The 20316-nt window shown below is 49.2% G+C and overlaps 6 protein-coding genes across 6 annotated transcripts; 2 read left to right on the plus strand and 4 right to left on the minus strand.

The window, feature by feature from the left end:
• Positions 1-720: 720 nt before the first annotated feature.
• RhiXN_08380 (uncharacterized protein) lies at positions 721-4472 on the minus strand (the record flags this gene model as incomplete). Its single annotated transcript, XM_043328196.1, has 4 exons — positions 721-1683; positions 1747-3744; positions 3870-3983; positions 4038-4472. The coding sequence occupies 4 exons, from the start codon at positions 4470-4472 to the stop codon at positions 721-723; spliced, it is 3510 nt and encodes a 1169-aa protein (XP_043183581.1).
• Positions 4473-7126: 2654 nt separating this feature from the next.
• On the minus strand, positions 7127-9478 carry RhiXN_08381 (Dual specificity phosphatase, catalytic domain; the record flags this gene model as incomplete). Its single annotated transcript, XM_043328197.1, has 7 exons — positions 7127-7513; positions 7575-7886; positions 7939-8182; positions 8236-8932; positions 8987-9081; positions 9130-9207; positions 9255-9478. 7 exons carry the CDS (start codon positions 9476-9478, stop codon positions 7127-7129), a joined length of 2037 nt encoding a protein of 678 aa, XP_043183582.1.
• Positions 9479-10070: 592 nt separating this feature from the next.
• RhiXN_08382 (Golgi apparatus membrane protein TVP38) lies at positions 10071-11547 on the plus strand (the record flags this gene model as incomplete). Its single annotated transcript, XM_043328198.1, has 7 exons — positions 10071-10335; positions 10387-10550; positions 10605-10680; positions 10739-10918; positions 10969-11070; positions 11123-11225; positions 11280-11547. The coding sequence occupies 7 exons, from the start codon at positions 10071-10073 to the stop codon at positions 11545-11547; spliced, it is 1158 nt and encodes a 385-aa protein (XP_043183583.1).
• Positions 11548-13234: 1687 nt separating this feature from the next.
• Positions 13235-13958, plus strand: RhiXN_08383 (uncharacterized protein; the record flags this gene model as incomplete). The annotated part of the gene is made up of 4 exons (XM_043328199.1): positions 13235-13314; positions 13371-13536; positions 13595-13707; positions 13757-13958. The coding sequence occupies 4 exons, from the start codon at positions 13235-13237 to the stop codon at positions 13956-13958; spliced, it is 561 nt and encodes a 186-aa protein (XP_043183584.1).
• A 2444-nt stretch (positions 13959-16402) lies between these two features.
• Positions 16403-16813, minus strand: RhiXN_08384 (uncharacterized protein; the record flags this gene model as incomplete). The annotated part of the gene is made up of 1 exon (XM_043328200.1): positions 16403-16813. One exon carries the CDS (start codon positions 16811-16813, stop codon positions 16403-16405), a length of 411 nt encoding a protein of 136 aa, XP_043183585.1.
• A 427-nt stretch (positions 16814-17240) lies between these two features.
• Positions 17241-20288, minus strand: RhiXN_08385 (exocyst complex component Sec5; the record flags this gene model as incomplete). The annotated part of the gene is made up of 15 exons (XM_043328201.1): positions 17241-17405; positions 17454-17570; positions 17628-17971; positions 18035-18241; positions 18294-18456; positions 18515-18645; positions 18698-18805; positions 18861-18979; positions 19033-19286; positions 19343-19488; positions 19543-19623; positions 19690-19887; positions 19954-19979; positions 20052-20112; positions 20165-20288. 15 exons carry the CDS (start codon positions 20286-20288, stop codon positions 17241-17243), a joined length of 2244 nt encoding a protein of 747 aa, XP_043183586.1.
• Positions 20289-20316: the final 28 nt, after the last annotated feature.

Genomic DNA, 20316 nt, shown 5'->3' on the forward strand with positions numbered 1-20316 from the left:
TAGACGCCAAGCACCACGCTCAGGTACGCATGTGTCTGAGTAGAATCCATCTGGAACATCTTCCAGCCTACACTTTATTACTTTATTGTTCGTCCCCATGGATCACCTTCATACACTTTTCAGTGGGCTCGTTTTCTCGCATCTAGCTCGCCTCATGACGGGCGAGTTGGAAATCATGCATGTGCATACAACTATCTCATCATGCTTCAACTAGCGTGAAATGTCGATTCCACCGCCAAGTATGTCTGTAGAGAACGTTCCTATCAGCTCCACCATAGAACAAGTTCGCCGAGGCTCGTGCGGGGGACCAATCAGCGTACGGACTGCACATAGCTGCCGTGCAGCGGCATCGCGAAATGCACTGCAATCGCGTGTCTTTGCGTAATATCGAGAGATCTCTAGATATTTAAGAACATCAACTAAAGTTTGAAACGCATATATGTGATCTAGTCCATATATTTCGCCGAAGTACAGACTGTGATAAGCATATGCTTAAATCCCAAAAGGGCCGTTTATTCTATATATGAAATGCATGTTTATTCTAAAGTTTGTACAAATGGCTAAAGGTCATAGTTGAAAGCGCATACAGGAATATGAAAGTACATCATATACTTCAACTTGAAACACTTGGTATCCTCGAAATACTAAAAAAAAAACTTCATCTGGATGTAAAGAAGCCGAAACCCAACTATACAATTAATTATACCCAAAAAAGAATTTTCAAAAGTCCATGTCGCCCTGCAGCGTGCGCGCATCCTCGAGCACACTTTCAACCAACCCAAGTTCCCATCCGTCCCATTCGACAGCGCGGTGGGCCACGCGCCACGACGCTCGCTCACGCTCGGCCCGGATCCACCGCTCTCCGCATTTCTCCTTCTTGTCGCCGCAACCAGTCGGGCACTCGACTTCGGCCACGATCCGCTTGAACCACTCGGCCGCTTCTTCGCGCGTGATCCGTCGAGGAGTCTCGCCCCCGCTGACATCGTGGTGCCTCTTGAACTCGTGATCGTGTTCCAGTCCGGCTTCTTCGAAATGGGCGTGTACGTCCGAGCGCTGGGACATGGTTCGCGGAGCCCCATTCGGGCGAAGTGCTGAAATAGTATTCACCGCCGTATTGGCGCCGCTCCTGCGCGTATGATGGACCGGATAGGAATGCGAGTGCTGTAAATGTTGGCGAGATAGTACAGCCGTGCGAGGGGCCGAGTCGAGAGCCATATCAGAGTGAAGAGGTGGTGTAGGGAATCGCGGGGATTCGGCGAGGGTAGCATATCGTCTCTGTGGGGAATGCGGGAAGCGAGGGGAAGAATCACCAAAATGGTGAGCCCTGGGCGAATCCCCAAACGAGGAATACTTGGGCGATCCAAATGCGGCATCGTTCATGCCCTGCGCATAGTCGTTCAAGGCCGCAGTAAGGGCAGCGATACTGGCCATACCCGACGCCGCCCCGCTCGAAGGAAGATGGCCGTTCCCGAGCGGGCCAAGAGTGCGATGCGAATGGCGCGAGTCGGTCTGGTGGGACATCCGCGAGTCGGCCTGGGACACACCCTTGGAAATCCGAGTAGACTGCAGTCGAGGGGTCACAGGATGCGAGTGAGCGTTGGTAGCCGAGACCAGGAACGTGGGCAGGTGAGCAGCTTGCCAAAACGGGCGGATCGTCGTGCTCTCCCAATCGATTATGCATGTCTGACAAACGTGTGTCAGCATCAGTATCAATATCAAAAAGCCCAGTCAATGCGCGGAACTTACTATCTTCGACGAGTCGACACTGTCAACAAAGATGTTCGCCAAACTCAAATCATGCAAATCCAGGACAAAGTCACCGAGTTCGTCCTTGTCGACTTTTTGCTTGGCAGCTTTTTTCTTCTTCTTCTCGACAGGCTTGGGCGGTTCGGGCGCGGCGCCGACGCTCAGGAATCCACCGGCCCCAATACCGATACCTCGAGCAGCTGGAGGAGGGGCAGGGGTAGGAGCGGCAACGCTCAAGAATCCACCACCTCCGACTCCTACGCCAAACCCTCCCGCGAATCCCTTGGTCGGAGAAATAGGCGAGACGGGCGAGGAAGGTTCTGGGGGGCTGGGAATCCCGCCCACGTTCAGGAACCCTCCGCCGACACCCACACCGACAAATCCGGTACCCGACGAAGTGTTGTAGCTCGGTCCTGGGCCGACGCCAACGAACCCGCCGCCGCCGACACCCACACCGACCCCACGCCCACGAGGAACAGGAGAAGTCGGGGACGGCGAACTCGCCTTGGCTGGTTCGGGAAGGGCAGGTCCAACACCGATAAAGCCCCCTCCTCCAACGCCAACGCCCCGGGGCGGCGAGAGCAACTTGGCGGGGGTGACCGGCTTGACTCTGGGCGGGGGCGAAGATACGGGCGCAATTCCGACGAAGCCGGTCGCCCCGACCCGACCATTGCCGTTTTGAAAGGCTGAATCGTCGCTCCCGCTGCTCTCTGCGGTCTCTTCCCCATCGGACTCGTCCCCATGAGCCTGGGCTGCCAACCACCGTGCCCAGCGCTCCATTTCGGCCTTGACGGCACCCTCTCTCGCCAGGTTTAGCCCGACGAATAGCGAACTCCTCTGCGCGGCTCGATAATCACCGTAAATGGCTTCTTCATCCGAGTAGACATCGCCAGATTCTTCAGATGAGCCAGATCCGGAGGAGCAGGAACACGATGAATCGGAGCATGTGCAGCTTCCTTCCGAATCCGAATCAGAGTCCGAGTCCGAAGAGGCAAGCGAGGGCGTCGAGGTCGAGGAAGTAGATGAGATGGGACCTTTGCCATTGCCGAGGCTCCCAAGGCCACGAGGCGCGCGTCGATTTTTGGGTGCACTTGATCCAAGGCCGTCGGTCCCCAGCGATCCCAAGCCGGACCGGACGCGTCGTCGACGCTTGGGGGCAGGATTGAGTACGTGCAATTCATCGCTCGCCCGACGCCTCCCATGAGAATGATGGTGGCCCGCGTGCCCGTGTCCATGGCCATGGCCGTGTGTATGATGATGGCCTCGTTCCTCGCTAGCCGGTACAAGATGCGGTTTGTGGGCCGCACCAGTCTTTTCTTGTTCTCGCCTTACCCCCTCGACTTCACGTCTGACACATGCCCGGACATAAGAATCAAGTGTTGGGAATGGCCCACGATCGATTTCATCAGGGTCATGAATGGTAGGAGACTTGGGAGGATCTTCTGGAGCCTTGTTGGCGGCGGGAGAATCGGAGAGTGGGACCGTAGGACGGTCGACACTGGGTAGCTCACCTCGGCCACTGCCGAAGAATGGCCACGCGACAATGGGGCCAACGTAAAAGTCGGAGCGTTTGGAGCTTGACGTCGAAGGTCCAGCATTCGTAAAGGCAGGGGAAGGAAGGGGAGACAACGGGGTTGGCGATGCCGGTTGTGGGAGGACGGTCGATTCATGTAGCGGCGATGGCCGCATCTGCCTTGAATGCAAATGAGGAACGTTCAAAGTGTCGAGTGTCAGCTTGCCGCTGTCACGCTGATTGTTCCTGCCATAACCCATCCCGGCGGCTATCTTTCCAGGGTCGCCTCCAATCTTAGCTCGTCTAAGTATGGAACGGACTATTTCCTTTGGGGGGCAAAGCTCTCCGTGCTGATAAAGCGAGCCGATCGCGGGAAACGTATGCTGTGATAGGGGGACCAGCATCTCGGCGAGATTATGCAAGAGGTCGTTCATCTTGTTTGCAGGCATCGAGTGGAAATGTCGGATAAGTGGGACTCCGGGAGCCTAAAGCGAGCAAGGGGGAGTGGATAATGAACAGAAAGGTTGAGCATGCGGCACGGTGGCGTTTTTGGAGTACGTTATCGCGATAAGTGAGTACAGGGGTCAGGACTGCGGAGATAGTGACGCACCTTGCTCATGATGATGTACTCTCCACCAAGCTTGTTGTATGGGTCTGAATCATAGGCGTAGATGAATGGAACAGGGATGTTGGTGTGCGCGCGAACATAGTTGATGGTTGCAATCTACGCGATTGTCAGGAAAAGAAGCTGAAAATTTGAATGTTCCGAAGCACTAACCTCGGACTCGGTCTTGAGCTTAGGCATATACCGCCTGGCTATTCTCGCAACTACATCAGGCCCGTCGACGAGTGAGACTAGGAAGGCTTTATGGAATGTGCCTGAGCTAAGGAACTTTATATGCGAGGGCTCGCATCCCAGTTTTTCGCGTATTACTGTTCGTAGGATATTGCGGTCGATAGGAAATGGGTTATCGCCGTCTGCTTTTGCCTCTCTCCTCTCATCTTCGTGGTCTGGCTTCGGACTGTGTGGCTGAGAGACCTCGAGACGAGGAGACATGGGGACCAAGTGGGAGTCGCGTAGGGAGTCGAGGGCGCGGATGGCCATGCTGGGTGTCTTGGGAAGGGGGGTTGTGGGCATGGCGGGCGATGTGTCGGGCAGCTCAAGGCTGCGAGGATCTGGGGGAGACCCAGTGAGGTAAATAAGGGGTTCCATGACGCCACTCTAAGGGACAGGACCATTACTCACCGCTCTATTTATCTGCGCTGGTGGTCGTGGACCTCGGGCACCCGCAGGGGTAATACCTATCTCTGTCAGCGCACGTTTATGCAGATGAGGTAAGCAACAGCCAAGTAAAGTTTATCATCAATCGTCTGTTGTCATTTCCACCCGGGGCCCCGGACCGCCACTCCACTCTGCCACCGTCGCCATTTATCATGTCGCCAACGGCAATCCCTACGCGCTCACTGCTGCTGATAGCTTACTCGTCGTCTATGTACCACATATAGTATCCATTCATGATCCGAATGTTGACGGACCGCTAGGACCGCCTAGGTCACCAGCTTGTTCCTTGCGAGACCTGGTGTTCCGGCATGACCCGTCCAGACTCTCATGCCAATTGCCGTCGGCATTCCTCGATCCTTCGCAACTTCCTTGAATCACTATGTCCCTAGCCGCCAAGCGCTTCTCTGGCTCTTGATGGGCTATACCTGTCAACCAAGCCTTACGAATCTGTTATGTATCGTGTGCCATGGCTCTTGCGTCGCCACCAAATTATTCACTTACACAGACCGGTGTCTGTACTGGCTGCGTCGTCTCTAACCCGACCGTTGGACACTGTATAAAATTTTCAACATATGCGTTCCGACCTCGACAGACAACCGCCTTGTCACATAAAAAATGGGGTATCTGTTTTATTTTTGTCTACAATAACTGGCGCTTGACGTGTCCATTCTGCGCCAAGGCGGCAGCCGGGATTGCGCTATCCTTCTAACTTAGCCTGTATCTCGGAGTCCAAGACTTGATTCCATTATCTCGCTATTAGTTAATTCTCCATTCGTCAAGCTCTCATCATCCCCAGACTATTGCAACTCCCGTTTTGAGCCTAGCGATATCATCTTGCGTCAATCTTGTTACGCCTTTGATGGTGCTGTATCAGAGACAACATCGGGCAGATGACCCATCGCGATTGGCCCAACGTCATCGTATCTCGTTGATTCCTAGCCAAGCATTCTACCCGACTCTGCCAAGCATCCATCCTCCAGATTTATTCCGATTAATTGCATTCTGTGTCTCTCTTGGACCCTTCCAAGCCCACGAAGCGGTGAGTTACCAACGTGGTCACGGTGGAGTAACAAACCAGTCAAAGAGTGAGAAGGATGTATGCTACGCATTCACGAACCAAACTCCACACATTTTGCTGTATTCCTTTGCAACTCACCCCTGAAAGGCTTGGCCCTTCCAAGTGAAATCCTTCGAGCTTTCTCTTTTACTTCTTTCTTTTTCCGTTCCCATCAGCCCTCGCCCTCAAAAAAGTTTCCTTGGTGTTCTCTAGTTACATACGAAGGAATGTAAACCTATTGCCCTTCTTTATCCGTCGCTTACATTACGCCTTTATGCGCGGGCCTTGGCACTAGTTCAGCCCGGAATAAACGCTCCCTATCTTGGGTCTTGTGGAACTTTCTCGATGCCCAGTGCGCAACGTGGACGTGAGTCTAGGCGGACAGAATCCATGCATATGCATGCGGGGAGGGGGTTACACTAGAGTTAACCGGTACGTGTACACATACACAGTACGCAGCCCATTGCTATCCACCCGACTGTTTCCACAACATGCCGCTGTCAAAAAATTCAGCGGGTATTCCGCCAATCCGTTTCGTTTGCTTCTGGAGCCGCCTGATGTGATTGTATGCACCAATATTTTGTTGGTTCTATTTTTGTACGCCCTTTTTCAACGTAAGATATGTGTCGTTTCCTTTCCTACGAAATACTTGTATAGTGTGATCGCTCTGAGAGAAATGTAATGCCAGGTGTCTGGGGGGTCACTATTGCGAGGGAAAAGAACATGCATGTGAGGTGCCCTCGCTATCCAGCTACAGCCAGTCATGAATCACGCCATTCAATTTGGCATACGGGGCGTTGACTATTTATGTGTGGTCTAGATTTATACATGAGTATGACGCGGAAAATACTTTTGTGGGGAGATGTTTCCCACCCTGTTGAATCCATGCTTTGCCAGGTTGGACAATCGCCACCCCATGGAGCTTAATTTAGACAAACTGGGAAATCAGCCACGTGATGCGGAATATCGCAATAGGAGAAAATAATCGGCTACGAAACAAGGTTGGAGGCCGGAGACTTCCTCTTAGCCACCTCCTGTAGGTCACGTTACAAAAATGAATCATTTTTAGAGATTAAAATTGATCTTGAGATCTTGATGGTACGCTTGTTTTAAGATAACTTTAATATACTTACCGGCCCCCGTATCGTATTCGAATTGTTGGGCGTTGGGACTTGCGGTGTAGACTCACGTCCAGCCCAGTAATCATGATACTGGATAACAATTAACCCTGTAGTGCCTCAAGGCTATAAATCGTATAGTATCTTATCTGTACCAACCGGAGGTTCTAGGCCAGTTTGTCGTATCTACTGGCAGCCCTTCAAGAAGTAGATCTCTAACGCAGTCGACGCGTGCCACTCTCCTGGATGTTTAATTTCGATTAGTATCCTAAACTTTGTTCCTTGCGCCCTTATTCGCCCGATCATGTAAGATATAATACTTTTGAGTGTGTTGAGCTATATTCTGTACTTGATTAACATTTCATTATATAAAAGAAAAGCTCGATGATGAGCATACATTTCGCAAAAACTCAGTCGGTGGCGCGGGCTGCATCGGCGGACTCTCTTATACCCTCTCCGGCCATCAATCGCCCTACACCATGAACTAGACCACCAGCAGAAGACTCTCCTTTCCCCTTCTGATCCGATTCTTCGGGGCTCAAAACCCGACTCGGAGGCTCCTGTTCATCCTTGAGAGTATCCAAAGAAAGGACATCCGCGGCACGGGTCTCTCCGGAGCGAGTTGATGTTGGCTCGGCGCTATTTTCTACCCTTGTCAACACAATTTCTACTCCTTCTATCCAGGCCCCAACTCCGAGCGGGAAATCAACATCCTTTCGTGTGAGTTTGATAGTACTCTCTGTCGCCCCGTCGGCCATATGGAATGCCGGTATGAACCACATCCAGCCCATCGGGACCTATGTTACAGGTTAAGCCAGTGTTTCACGTCCGCCCTCTAAGCCCGATAAATGTACACACCTGTCCCATATACAGCTTCGCCCGTACTTCTCTTCGGGCATCTAGAATGACCCCTGGGTTGATCTCCACTTCTTCCATTTCGGGCTGTAATTGGTCCTGGTCCCGAGCCTCTGTGACAGCCGCCGCGACATTTGTAGCCGTCGTACTCATCGAGCTAACTGATGCTGCATCGCTGTCGTCGCCACTACCCCTGTATGCTCCCGGTACAGTCAACCGGGAAGATTTGGTGGGCACACCCTTTTTCTCGACTTTGACCCATTTGGAATACTTTAATGGATGCAAGACATGGGTTCTCTTGATAATTGTTGTCTGCTGCTTCCCAAATCGTTAATATCCAAACAATATCGTGCGGGGTTGCACTCACATCTTTGTCGCTCTCTTTAGTCTCTGTAACATCTGCAGGGTCTGTGACGCCCATTCGAGCGAAGCTTCGGACCATCTTTTTGTTGTCCCATGTTCCATCTTCAAATATATGCGCCAACGCAGTCTCTCCTTCTTTCTCGTTTCGGTCAGCTTCCGCATCATGCGCCCGGTATCCAATTCCGAGCTCTGATGACCTTGTGCGCTGCTCCCATCTCTCGAGCAATTCGACTAGGTTGTCATCATATCTATCCAGGAACCATGTTATAAAACGTTCATGCATTCATAATGATAAACTGACCGAGCAAGTGATACCCAAATTTCTCCTTTTCCTTTCTTTCCCTCATTACCAACAGCTCGGTCAAGAATCGAATTGATTATTTTCATTCCTCGCTGTTTGACGCTCGCATCATCGCGCATAGTGATCCGTATCGTTCCTAAGCGGACTCGTTGCCTGTCCTCGGTACCGGTCGACGCTCCGTTGATGGCCCACATTCCCGGAGGGGCGGCCCCGTCGATGAGACGACTCCAGTACCCCAAGAAACGGCGTTGAGAAGGGATCGACACGCCCTGCTTTACTTTCCCGCCCTCTCGTGGCGTTTGCATACGCCGAGAGGTGTGCAATGCGATAACGGACTCGAGCGTCGAACCTTTCTTTGCTTTGGCCGAAGGCGAGGGGGATACAGGAGACGGTTCGCTCGATTTAGAATCGGCAGGGAGCTCCAGAGTTGTTGAGGGTGACACGGTGAGAGGTGCTTCTTTGGCATTGAGGATGCCCTTGAGCTCTTTTGGTTTAATAGGCTCGGAAGCCTTTGGAGTGTTATTATCGGATTGGTGAATTTCTTCTTCATCCGATTCGACTTCGTCAATGAGCATTTCGGCTCGGCGTTCTGCCCATTCTTTAGCTGCGTAGCTGCGTTGTAGGCGGGGTGGTGTGGGAGTCTGTTCGAGTGTAAGGAGGTATGCGCATGCCAGCGTTCCCGACCTGCCCTTGCCAGCTATGACCATTCGTGTGAGAGAGAAATACAATAATACGTTGGGTTAGATCGTACCTTTGCAGTGCAAAACAACGACGCGGTGCTCGCCACCTGACAGCCATTCCCGCATTTCTCGGGCAGCAAGGGGAAGTATAGCCAAGGGTGGGGCACTGACCTCGTTTAACAAAGAAATGTAAACCACTGGAAAGGAAACTTACTGATGGTCCGGGAAGGGGTATCTACTGACCCGACCGTGAAAATACTCTTTCGGGTATGAGTTTTCCTTTAGCGGACAGCTGAAATGCCGTTAAACCGACATCAATTGATCCAATACATATCTTACAAATTAAAGATCCAGTAATTATCTTTATGCCTTTCATCTAGAAACCGTTTTGCATCCTCTCGGCGATTGCGGTACAAGGCCTCGATGCCGTCTGCAGGAAATCCCATAATAACAACGTGATCGGTAATATAGGCCAAGTCCAAGTCGATTTCTCCGTCCTGAAATCTGGCCTTTTGGCCGCTCACCACACGACGCGCAAAGTTGGTATTCATCAAGGTGTTCATTATCGCAAAGCTCTGGAATCGTAGCTGCTGCTTCGTAGCCAAGCTGAGACTGCGGGCAAGATTTAATGGAAACAAGAAGATAAAAAGACCAAGGTTATCGTAGCAAGCCTGAATGGGACGTAAAGGGGGAGAAGAGAGGGATGAGTTCTATCGGGTTGACGTCATCAGGTCGAATATGCAACGGCGGTTCGCCTGATATTGAATAAGCGATCCCTTGCACAGCATTCAAACTTCTATTAATAATTATATTGTCCGTGCACGACGCGAAACAAAAGACTTGCACCATCGATTGCTATATATCTACTGCGGGTTTGGGAAGAAGCTATGATTGAGAGATAATTCAAATCAGGTGCTGTGCAATACCTAGCAGAAGGTAACGTTAACGCCCTGACCGAGAAGTAAAAATAGCACAACCTCACAGCCCCGCCTCACTATCGTGGGATTTTGGAGCTTCTGCCACAGCATGCAAAACGGCTGTTAATACATATATCTCGCCGAGATTTTTGGAGTGCATCAGTGTCAATAATAACTTGGGGGGTATTTAGAGAGGTCGGAGCGTGGGCTGCTGTCAATCAATTCACATTCGACACTCATGGCCACCCTTGCCCCATACAACTCTCGCCCTTACCCTCTTCCGGGAGATGCTCCCTCTCGAGGTCCTGAGTATATTACATACCCAAAATTCGAATCCGAATTACATGATTCGTCCTTGGATCACGATTCAACCCCACTCACTGGTCGTGGTATCCGTCGCTCTGGTTCTCCAACTCCTTCGGAAAAAGAGGAGCTCAAGCAATATGACGGTTTTTTGAAGAAGGCTTTTCGTAAGGAGAGTTACAAAGACAAACGTTTTGTAGGTGTGTACTAGTTGTATCCGTTTGATCGTCTTAGATTCTTACAGTCTCCAGTCACTGTCGTGGTCGTTATCATATTGATAATCATTACTATTCTTTTGAGTATTTTTCATAAACAAATCGTCAAAGCACTCCTTCCCGCCGCGAGGTGGGTCAAAAAGACCCCGGCTGGTTGGCTAATCCCAATCGCGCTTCTCGTTGTCTTATCTATCCCACCAGTGAGTATACCATAACCTGATCACTGTTACACTACTAACCTTTCACACGTTCAGCTTTTTGGCGCTGAAATCGTTCACCTGTTATGTGGGATGTTTTATGGGCTTGGAGTTGGATTCCTACTAGTGTGCGGTAAGTCGCGTTCCATTTCATATATCAACCTTTTAATCTGACTTATATAAATCAATAGTCGGCACTATTCTTGGGGAAATGCTTACGTTCTTTATGTTCCGTTATTGTCTGCGTTCGCGCGCGGATAAGCTTGAGCGTGGCAAAGGCTCGCCTCAATGGGCTGCCCTTGCACGCGTGATCCGTGAGGGTGGTTTCTGGGTTGCCCTTGTAATCCGGTATAGTGCTATCCCAACTCATGGTGAGTAGATTGATACGATAGTATCGTATCACGCACTAAACTCTGATTAGTTGGCACCGCACTATTTGCTGCATGCGGTATGAACTTTTGGGTTTTCCTGCTTACCTTGGTTTTGTCACTCCCACGCCAGCTTGCTGGAGTCTATATCGGAGGTTAGCAACTTGGCTCGCTTTGTCTGACTATATGCTGAATGGAAATTTGTAGTTCTGGCGGGAGAAGAGGCTGAAGGCCACCCTTCGAAGATTGACAAAACGATATCGACAGTGATTTTAGTTGTTACCATCGTCGTAACTATTGTTGCCATGAGGTAAGCACACCTGTGTCTAGTATGAATATCAATTATTAAAACGCTTTCTTGTAGGTGGATAGCAGGACGTATGAAAGCCGCTGCCCTCTCTATTATCCGGGAACATCGTGCTCGAGAGGCCACCCAAGTTGAGGTCAAATCGTTCAATGCTGGAGGATTATACGATCCTGCGAACGCGACATCAGGCACCTGGACTGGTACTGCTAACTCGCATGTCTATTTTGGAACACGCACACCCAGTCCGGCTCCACCAAACGCCCCTGGTAGTGTTTCGATGCCGACTGTTCCGGGCCCCGCACAGGTCCATGTTCAAACAGTCTAGATTTCAAAGCGTTCTGATCTGAAATTTGTTTGCTTCTGATGTGTCTTGTTGTGGAGTAGCTAAATGTATCTTATGTCTTTGTACTTACCCGCGCGTTTCTCCTGTGTATCCATCTTACGTCAATATTATTATACCCCATCCTTCACCTTGACTCGAATTCTGTTACTCGCCAGCCCGACAATATGTAACACTTTTCTGGAAATTTAATACTGTATTCAACAAATTACAGATTTCAACTTGAGCCGCATACACCCAAGTATATGATCAACAAATCCTCAAAATCTTACCTTTCAGTGTTGAAGTTTGCTTTTTCAACCTTCCAGCTTGTTATCGGGGTCGTAAAACGGCCAAAGTTCACCAGAAGTCACAAGACCACCAAGCTGCCAGATACAGGACACTTTGAATGGGATATCCAAGGGCCTCATGTGCGGGCTGAGGCTGTTTCATAGTGGTATTAGATGGCAACTTTCAGGTAATGTTCATGGTTAGGTAGCTGCTTACACAGACCCGCGCGCGTTGGAGGTGCGATTTCTGGTCCCCATCAACTCCCAAACCAAACTTTCAGGTGTGCAGATCCATCAAGTTGACTTAGATCATGATCAAATATGACTGTATTAGCTAGTACAAATGCGTCCAATAAGAGTGTAACTCAACTACCCACCCCAAGAAGGGGTCGCATGTATACACAGATTACAAACATGGGCATCGACGAAGGAAGAACGACATCGAACTTAACTTTGACACTGTCTGGACCTTGGTCCCCATCGATCCCTAGAACTTAAAAGAGGCTTACGCAAATCCTGCCGGCAGCCAAACGTTGGCCATGGTGCCCACACGATGGTTTTGGCCCAAACTGAAGTCCTCTCAGAACTAATCCGGAACTTCGCGAATGACAAGGCATGGCAATGAGCTTGTTTCTACTCAAAATCAAGTTGCTACGATAGTAGATAAAGAATTGCCATTTTGTCATGATTGTTATCAATTCCCAGTCCTTGGTATTTATTCTGGTCCAAAATATACACATTTCAATGTCTGGTTTGACGCTCATCAAATCCAGCTTCCTGGAAACCAAGTGGGAAGTCCAATTAGCCTATCGCCCTCTACGTACACCTATCAAATTACGGCTATCTGAGAAGGCGAAGTCGACTTCTAATCATGAGGTGTACTGTCCACGGCTATTTATGATTCGTTTCAGTTGGACCCAAGCTTTGAAAATGTCAGTATGAGAAATGTTATCCTTGAGCAGAAGTCTTACCTTCTTTGGATGGGTGACCCCATTTAGAGGTAAGAGCATCACCAAATTGCTCTTATAGCACCTGCTAGAACAAGGCCTATAATTTGTCTCGTATCAGAATGATAGGCGAGATGCATCAATTATTACCGGCGCCAACTGCATTCATGACCCTTTTCCCTCCCGGAGAAGCCTTTACCGAAGGAGGCAAATTGTTATTGTGATAGAGCACATAGGCTCCTGATCCAGATAGTGCCAAGGTTCCAATTATACGGCATGTTATGCAGTCATTTGGCTTTTTCTGGACATTCCTGGAAGGCTCCATTGAGGTAGGATTGAGGTCGGGAGCTCGAAATTCATACGTGAGCAGTAACGGCATGTTACGGGCGCTTATGAGGCTCTTACATAAACATACCTCGGATGACGCGCATCACGTGCAGTACCATCACAACCACCATGTCGAGTCGCTCACCGCTTCCAACTACTGTAGATCCAAGGATCAGCCAAGATACAAGCAAACCAAGGGGTGCCAATCGGTATGAAAGTAGCCTAGTACTATTTCAACTAGCTAACGCACTATCATGACTTCAAGAAGTACCAAAGGGGCTCACAAGTTAAAGGTTTTACCCGAACAACCAGACCCGGCCACTCAGTCTCGCATTGGTTCCGATGAAGACGGGGATGAAGACGATGAAGAGGCTCGCTTGATAGGGAAGACTAGCGATGGTGATGCCGACGCAGATGATGAAGACGCGGAGGTTCGTGGGAGTGTTGTCTATTGTTGGACCATAATTTATCTTGGTTTCTTGCCAACAGGTTTACAAGCAAATTGCCCAAATTCCGGCCGGAACTGCTAGAAAAGACGCTCGTAAATTAACTAAGAAGGAAAAGTCCAAACTACCCCGAGTTACTGCCTACTGCACTGCACAGTGCGTTGCTTTCGGTTTATTATAATTTGATTCTAACTATCTTTGTTAGATCTTATAAGATGGATGACTTAATGAAGTTTTTTCTCGCCCGAAAATCTGCTTATCATACCGCACCTCAGCTATTTGACGAAGTCTTGTATACTCCCTATTCTTACGATTCCAAATCCCCAACTGAACAGTATCGGCACAAGCCTGTGACATCCGAAGGCGATCTTCTTGGAGTTCCCGAGCTTGCCCCAGCGACAACTTGAGCGTTGCGTCACCGGAGCTATACACACCCCAGTTGGACACTCACACATCACCGGAAATCTACACTTCCCCTAACGGGAAACACTGGGTGTCAAACCTTGGGTTGAGGAACCCACTCAACCTGAAGTGTTTTTGTTTGCGTACGGGACCGTTGTATTGTGGGGGATGACTGAAGCGCAGGAGCGTAGGTTTCTAACTTCATTGAAGAGGTTTGAAGTGGAAAAGCTAGGTACGTTGAGTTGCTGACCCAGAAAACACCGGTCATCTTATTACCCAATACTCAGCGCCGGACGACGTGAGAAGGAAGACTTGAACTATTACTATGCCAATTACTCTCGGTATTCGCGCAATCGCTCGCTCCTGTGCTGTACCTAACTCTTTTTTTAGGATATATAACGACGTGATCACGTTACGGAGAGGATCCAGTTACATGTATGACGCAGTTCCCAAAATTGATCTAATATTTATCTAATACTCGACCCCAATGCAGGACCAAGCTTTCGTTATCTCATGCTCTTGCTCAGTCGGTGAAGATCTCGCTCGTACGTCATTCTGATTCCTCATTCCATCCTTCACACTACCGGGTCACTTCGGTGCCTGATGAATTTGAGCTTAGAATATCGATCCCTCTACACCCAATACACATCAATTCTTTTTTATAGTATTCGTAGCTGACACTAACCTTTCCTTTTTTGTTCACCCGTAATTCGTTGGGGCTTGTCCCCTCCATGACCTTGTCCAACCCCGGCATCTCAACCTAACGCAACATGGAAATCCGCTAATTCTGGGAACTCGGTCGTACTCGACACGCGGGTGTATTGTGTATAAATATTCGCGGTAACTAAACGAAATCGGACGCTCGATTCTGCCAACCCTATGGCCACCTTGTAACGGCATGGTCATTGACTGCCCATGCATCACTCCACGATCTTGGATCGGCCTACGCTATTCATTCCGTGCAATACTAAACCCTACTTCGGATTTTATTGTCCCATTTCGGTTGGTACTCCGCGCACCAATTAAACGTGAACCTGGATCATATGCCCCTTTCGCTCTTCAAAAATTGCAACCATTCCGTCTATCTAATTTCTGCGATCACCATCGTGGTCAAGTTGGGTTGAAACATTGTGGTTTATATCACTTTCGTTCTACAATTTAGTTTGAAGAGCTTATTGCATCAACTATCGAACAAACCAAGGATATTCCCGAGGCGCTCTCCGAGGCCGGCAAGATTGGGGTACGTAGTATGGTTTCTTTACGTGCATCTTCGCGAACATTACATGAGCGTCTGCCGTGGGTTTAAAGATGATCAGTAAGGGCTCACACAACGACGGCAGATGCCCCACGGGGAAATCATGAGACAAATCGGGCAACTGTTTTTACTTCGAATGAACATTAATCTTGTGGGCAACGTGCTAGACTCGCCTGTACGTCCCGGTCCCAATTACATGCCCTTGATGAATCAACTGATGGGCCTGCCTTTTTGTCGACATGACCTCGATTCTATTATGCTCCACACTTCTTCATTTCGATTGGTTACACCATAACATTGGAATCGGAATTTTAGGAATTATTCTGGGTAAGCCTTATGCTATCGGATATAGAGGGAAGTGTCATACTGACATTTCATGGTTTTTTTTCACCTGTTCAATATCTTTTTGATGTCCCCTACTTCGTAACCGGATCCGAATTGCGATACACGGCTACCGTCTTACAGGACTATCCGGATTTGAAACCAATGTATGAAGCAGCACGTTCATACCTTGAGCTTCCACAAAGGATCGACCTACTCAACGCACGAGTAGAGGTAGGGCCATTTCATCAATCTTCAATGAACTCCCACATGCTATCGTTCTAGACCAAGAACATTCCACTACTTAGCATCTTACATTGCCGCGTGACCGTTGCTGATATCCACCATAGGTTCTCCAAGATATGCTCAAATTACTAAAGGAATCCGTCACTAGTCGTCACGGGGAAAGGCTCGAACAAATCGTGATCGTGCTGATCGGTATTGAAATATGTGAGTGAGATATAACAAAACCACCTGGCTTTTGCGAAGCACGAGATATTACACACCGCATTTGTTCGTTCAAGCTACCCCATAATTTAGCTTTCACCACATTATTCCAGAAATGATCCGAAGTCCCTTACATTCCTGAACTGACGTTTATCCGTTGCAGTGCTGGGCGTAATCACCATAGTTGTTGATCTTTTTTCCACGGGATAAGCATAGAACATCTGGGAGTTGTTCAGCAATGCGCAAGCTTTTCTTCGCAAACTTGCTTTCCGCCATTTCGGATTATTAACGTTTCTCATACTCACACTAGGACTGTCTTGCTCTTTCTTTAAAACCGTCATTAATATAAAGATATCCAACCTAGTCAAATAACAAGTCGTGATTTCGACACCTCGTCCAACATATAGTGGATCGAGCATGCGCGGATCAGGGGGCTGCCCTTCTTCTCTCACCAGGTGGTCTAGAGCTACCCCCACGCTCCCTGTCCTTTTCGGTTCGATCCCCAGTACCTTCTCGCTCTTTGCGAGATTCGCCTTTGTCTTTCTTCGGAACCTTGAAACACAAGAACTCAATTTGGGTTGCGCGCCTGGTATCGTTTAAGGTCTTCTTAACTCCATCCAATTCTTGCTGGAGATCCTCGGTTTGGCCCGGCTTGCGGTGGTACGCCCGAGATATGGTTTCATAGATCTCGGTCAACGTTTTGAGGGCTGCAGGTGTGCAAAATCGCATAAGGGTTTGATGAAAAAATTCGATTTCAAGCGTGGCCTGCGTGCAACGAGTGAGGTGAGATGGGGTGAGATGGGGTGCTCTGGAACTCGAAAGAGGGTGCTGGGCCATTTGGGGCCGGGGCCGAGGCCAAAGATGGGTGCACATAAATGAAAACAAAACGCATGCTTTGGGAGATAGCAATGGATCATAATCATTCGGCTATCGGCCAATGGAACCGTGGGTGTAGCAACGTGGATGAAAATCTTACCCTAAGCATACCACCCATACCGAAGCGCTTCACTTGTCTAAAGAATCCAAGTGCGTCTTGTACAATCTGGTCGACAATGGCATTTAGTGTGCGATCTAACACAGGACGCGCCACCTCGCTGATTTGAGCATGGATTTGAACCAAGTACGTAAGGGCTTCGTATATATATGCGCGAACCTCTGTAGTCACAAGGCAAACACTTGTTAGTGTACGCCACAGAACACGGGAATAAATCGACATCTTGTGACACAAACCGGCCGGGCATATCCGCCCGCCGAGTGTGGGGTGTTACAGATTGGGTGGGATCGTACCTGTCGGTCGTGGAGTTTCGTACCAGTCCAAGCCACTTTCTAGTATTCCGTACCGCATAATCTTGGTGAGGTGGGTAATCTTGTCTTTGATAAAGGTGTCAAAGAGTTTCTTGTCAATCTCCGAAAGGACTTCCATCAGAGTCTGTCCCGAGAGTTTAGTTTAACGACACATGTTCCCGGAAATACCCACCCTTCGTTCATTTGCGATTGAGATCCCAAAGGCAGCTTCCAGTTGATTGATCATACTGGGGATCAGCGAAAGGCTTAGGTATCCCATGTTTGATATCACGAGCAAGATGCGCACATCCTGAATGGCAAATTAGCAATGATTGTCCACAAAATTGGTTAGAACGTGCTTCCTTACCACATTAGCCAGGTCCACAGGAGCTACTGAGTTTGATTTTCCACGCGCCTCGTTCCTAATGGACTGTATTGAACTATACTCTGGTGACGCTAAGTGCGCAAGCCCATCTAAGAACGCATACAACGAGTCCAGAAAGGTCTTAGAGATTTTAGATGTGAATACGGTAGGCACTGGACGCTGCTTGGAATCGGAACTGTTGGAGCCAAGGTCAGCTCCACCTGCAATCTTGAACGCTGCAGTAGTGTTGTGCTTTTGGAAGAAATGCATCCGTGGGAGGTAGAAGGTCGTAGACCTGTTAGATGGGTCGGTAACCCATGTCTCAAGTGTATGAAATATCTTGGAGTCTAAGCCCCTCCGTATTTAGTCGCCCACATTAGGCAAAAGCATACGTCATTGAAGCAACTTACCTCTGACCCAAAGCCCGCAAAGTGCGTCACCAAACGTCCACCTCGCTCCGTCGATAAGTTCCTTGAGCATCGAGGACGCATCACCCCCTATCTCCATTTCGCCGATTTCTCGGGAGCAGTCAACAATCTCTTTTAGAATCAATTGTAACCAATGTGCTGCAGATACTGAATCGGCTCCGGGAGGTAAAAATGAGCTGGGCACTTGGCCTGAAGTGATTCATCCATCAATCACAGTTCACTTAGATAATCGCGTACATACCGTTGGCGACCGGAGACAAAGTTGATACCGCCATGTCAGACAATTTGAAGTACTCGGAGATCAGCGATATATATTGGCGAACAACGTCCAGCGCCATCGTCCGACACTGTGTGGGGCTTCGCCTCGTCCCCGTTGACAGATTGACCGTACTTGCACCAGAAGTCTAAATTCGCAACTTAGCTTAATTAATTAAACCCTCTGAGTGAAATATATACGATTACCTTTTTAAACTTGCCCTCGAGGAACGCCTTTCCAATACGCCAAAAGTTAGGTAATGCGCCTAGAGTTATCTCGGATACACTCTTCACATAATCCAGAGTTGCTTGCCACACCTCATGGGTAGGTCCCTTGCCTACGATCACATTCAATTGTATTGTATCGGGCAGATACAGTGGCATACGCACTAAGGGTGGCTTCGGCGGATTTTGTCTCAAGGGCGCATACGCATTCAAACAAGTTTGCCGTAATCCGACTCTGTTCGGCTACATCCAACGGGAGACGATCCCGCGCGTCTACTCACTTTGCTCAGTCCCGATCTAAAATAATCAGCGATAAAACTGAGTCCACCTTCAATAAACAGTACACGCTTATCATGCGTGGTCTTCATCTTCGCAAGGATGTGACTGTGTTGACTATCTAAATGCATCCATACGGGGTCATCCGCAATCTGGAGTTCCGAAAGCATCCTACAATCAACTTAATTCTTAATCTGCTATATGTTCCGAACCGCATAACTCACTCAAGTGTCTTCTCATGTTCTTCCACGTTTGCCTCCCCGTCTTGCAGTCGAGCCATTAGTGCCGCGCGCATGTCGCCCATTACTCTTTCCACGGCCGCCCAAACTCGATCAGCAATCCTCCTCTGTTGTGCGTCCGTGGCGGAAGAGCCATTCGAGGAACCGGCAGGCCCCGATAAACCAAACAAAGTACTTAATCTACCCTCAATGAGAAATTGCCCCTTTTTGTAGTCTCGTAATGCGGCGTCGTGGCGCCCCTGGGTACGCGGCGGTAGGTCATGCGCGACTCTACAGACGAGTGTAGCAAACTCACGGCGTTGATCTGTTCCGCCAGACTTCCGGGAAGATTGAAAAAGAATTTACTTCGGTCAAAAACGTTAAGTGTTGAACGTAATTTAGTCGCCTTGGAATCGTTCTCTAAGACTGGCAAAAACACCTGGCTAGCCTTCTGAGACGCCTCTGGCGAAAAAAATGATCGATGCGTCAAAGGAAAGCGACTGAATTAGGACTTACGTTTGAGCGTCTCCCGTAGGCGCTTGGAAGCAAACTCATTCTGCCCATCGAGCAACCCCGACTTCATTTCTGCGTACAATGCTGGCGCGCGGCTATCGTGAGTCATCGTGATTTATCAACCCACTCTGTCCACGCTCATGGACTCACCATCGGTATTAGACTTTACGGCTACGAACCTGTCAAAATTGTCTTCGACCAAGACACGAATAGCCTCGGACCGGGAGTCAATCGCGGTTCGAAGGTGGTTTACGGCCGATGCTAGATCCTGATATGTCGCATTCGGATGAACTGCAGTAAGGAATGCCTTGGGGTCGAAGGATTTGGATGACAGCAGAATCAACGCCTCTAATCAATGTATTAGTCGGCCAAACCGTGACCCCAAATGGAGCACAACGTGGCATGGCTGCTTACTCGACTCCATATCCATATCGCGGAGGCTGGAATTTGTTCACTGAGTGGATCTTTCGGGCGAGCGGGGTAAAAACGACGATTTGGCGCAGCTAACTCACTCTATTGTGACTCCCAATCCCAATGGGTCGGTCTCAAACTCAGGCGCGTCTGGAAGTGCCCCTGCGAGCGAATCGGATGTTTCGTGGTCCACATCCTCCCAAGACCTACACACCCCTGTTGAGTTGAATTTCAAAGTAGGGTACAAGTGCTCGTGTTTCTTGCCTAGGATTCAGAGAGGATATGCGATAGGCTTTCAGTAAACTAGCCTCGTCAGGAGAAAGGTTAAGATTGCCCATGGCGTGTAGAGACTCGATTGGCGCAACT

This window comes from Rhizoctonia solani, chromosome 10, assembly GCF_016906535.1.
Source record: "Rhizoctonia solani chromosome 10, complete sequence".
Lineage (NCBI taxonomy): Eukaryota > Fungi > Basidiomycota > Agaricomycetes > Cantharellales > Ceratobasidiaceae > Rhizoctonia > Rhizoctonia solani.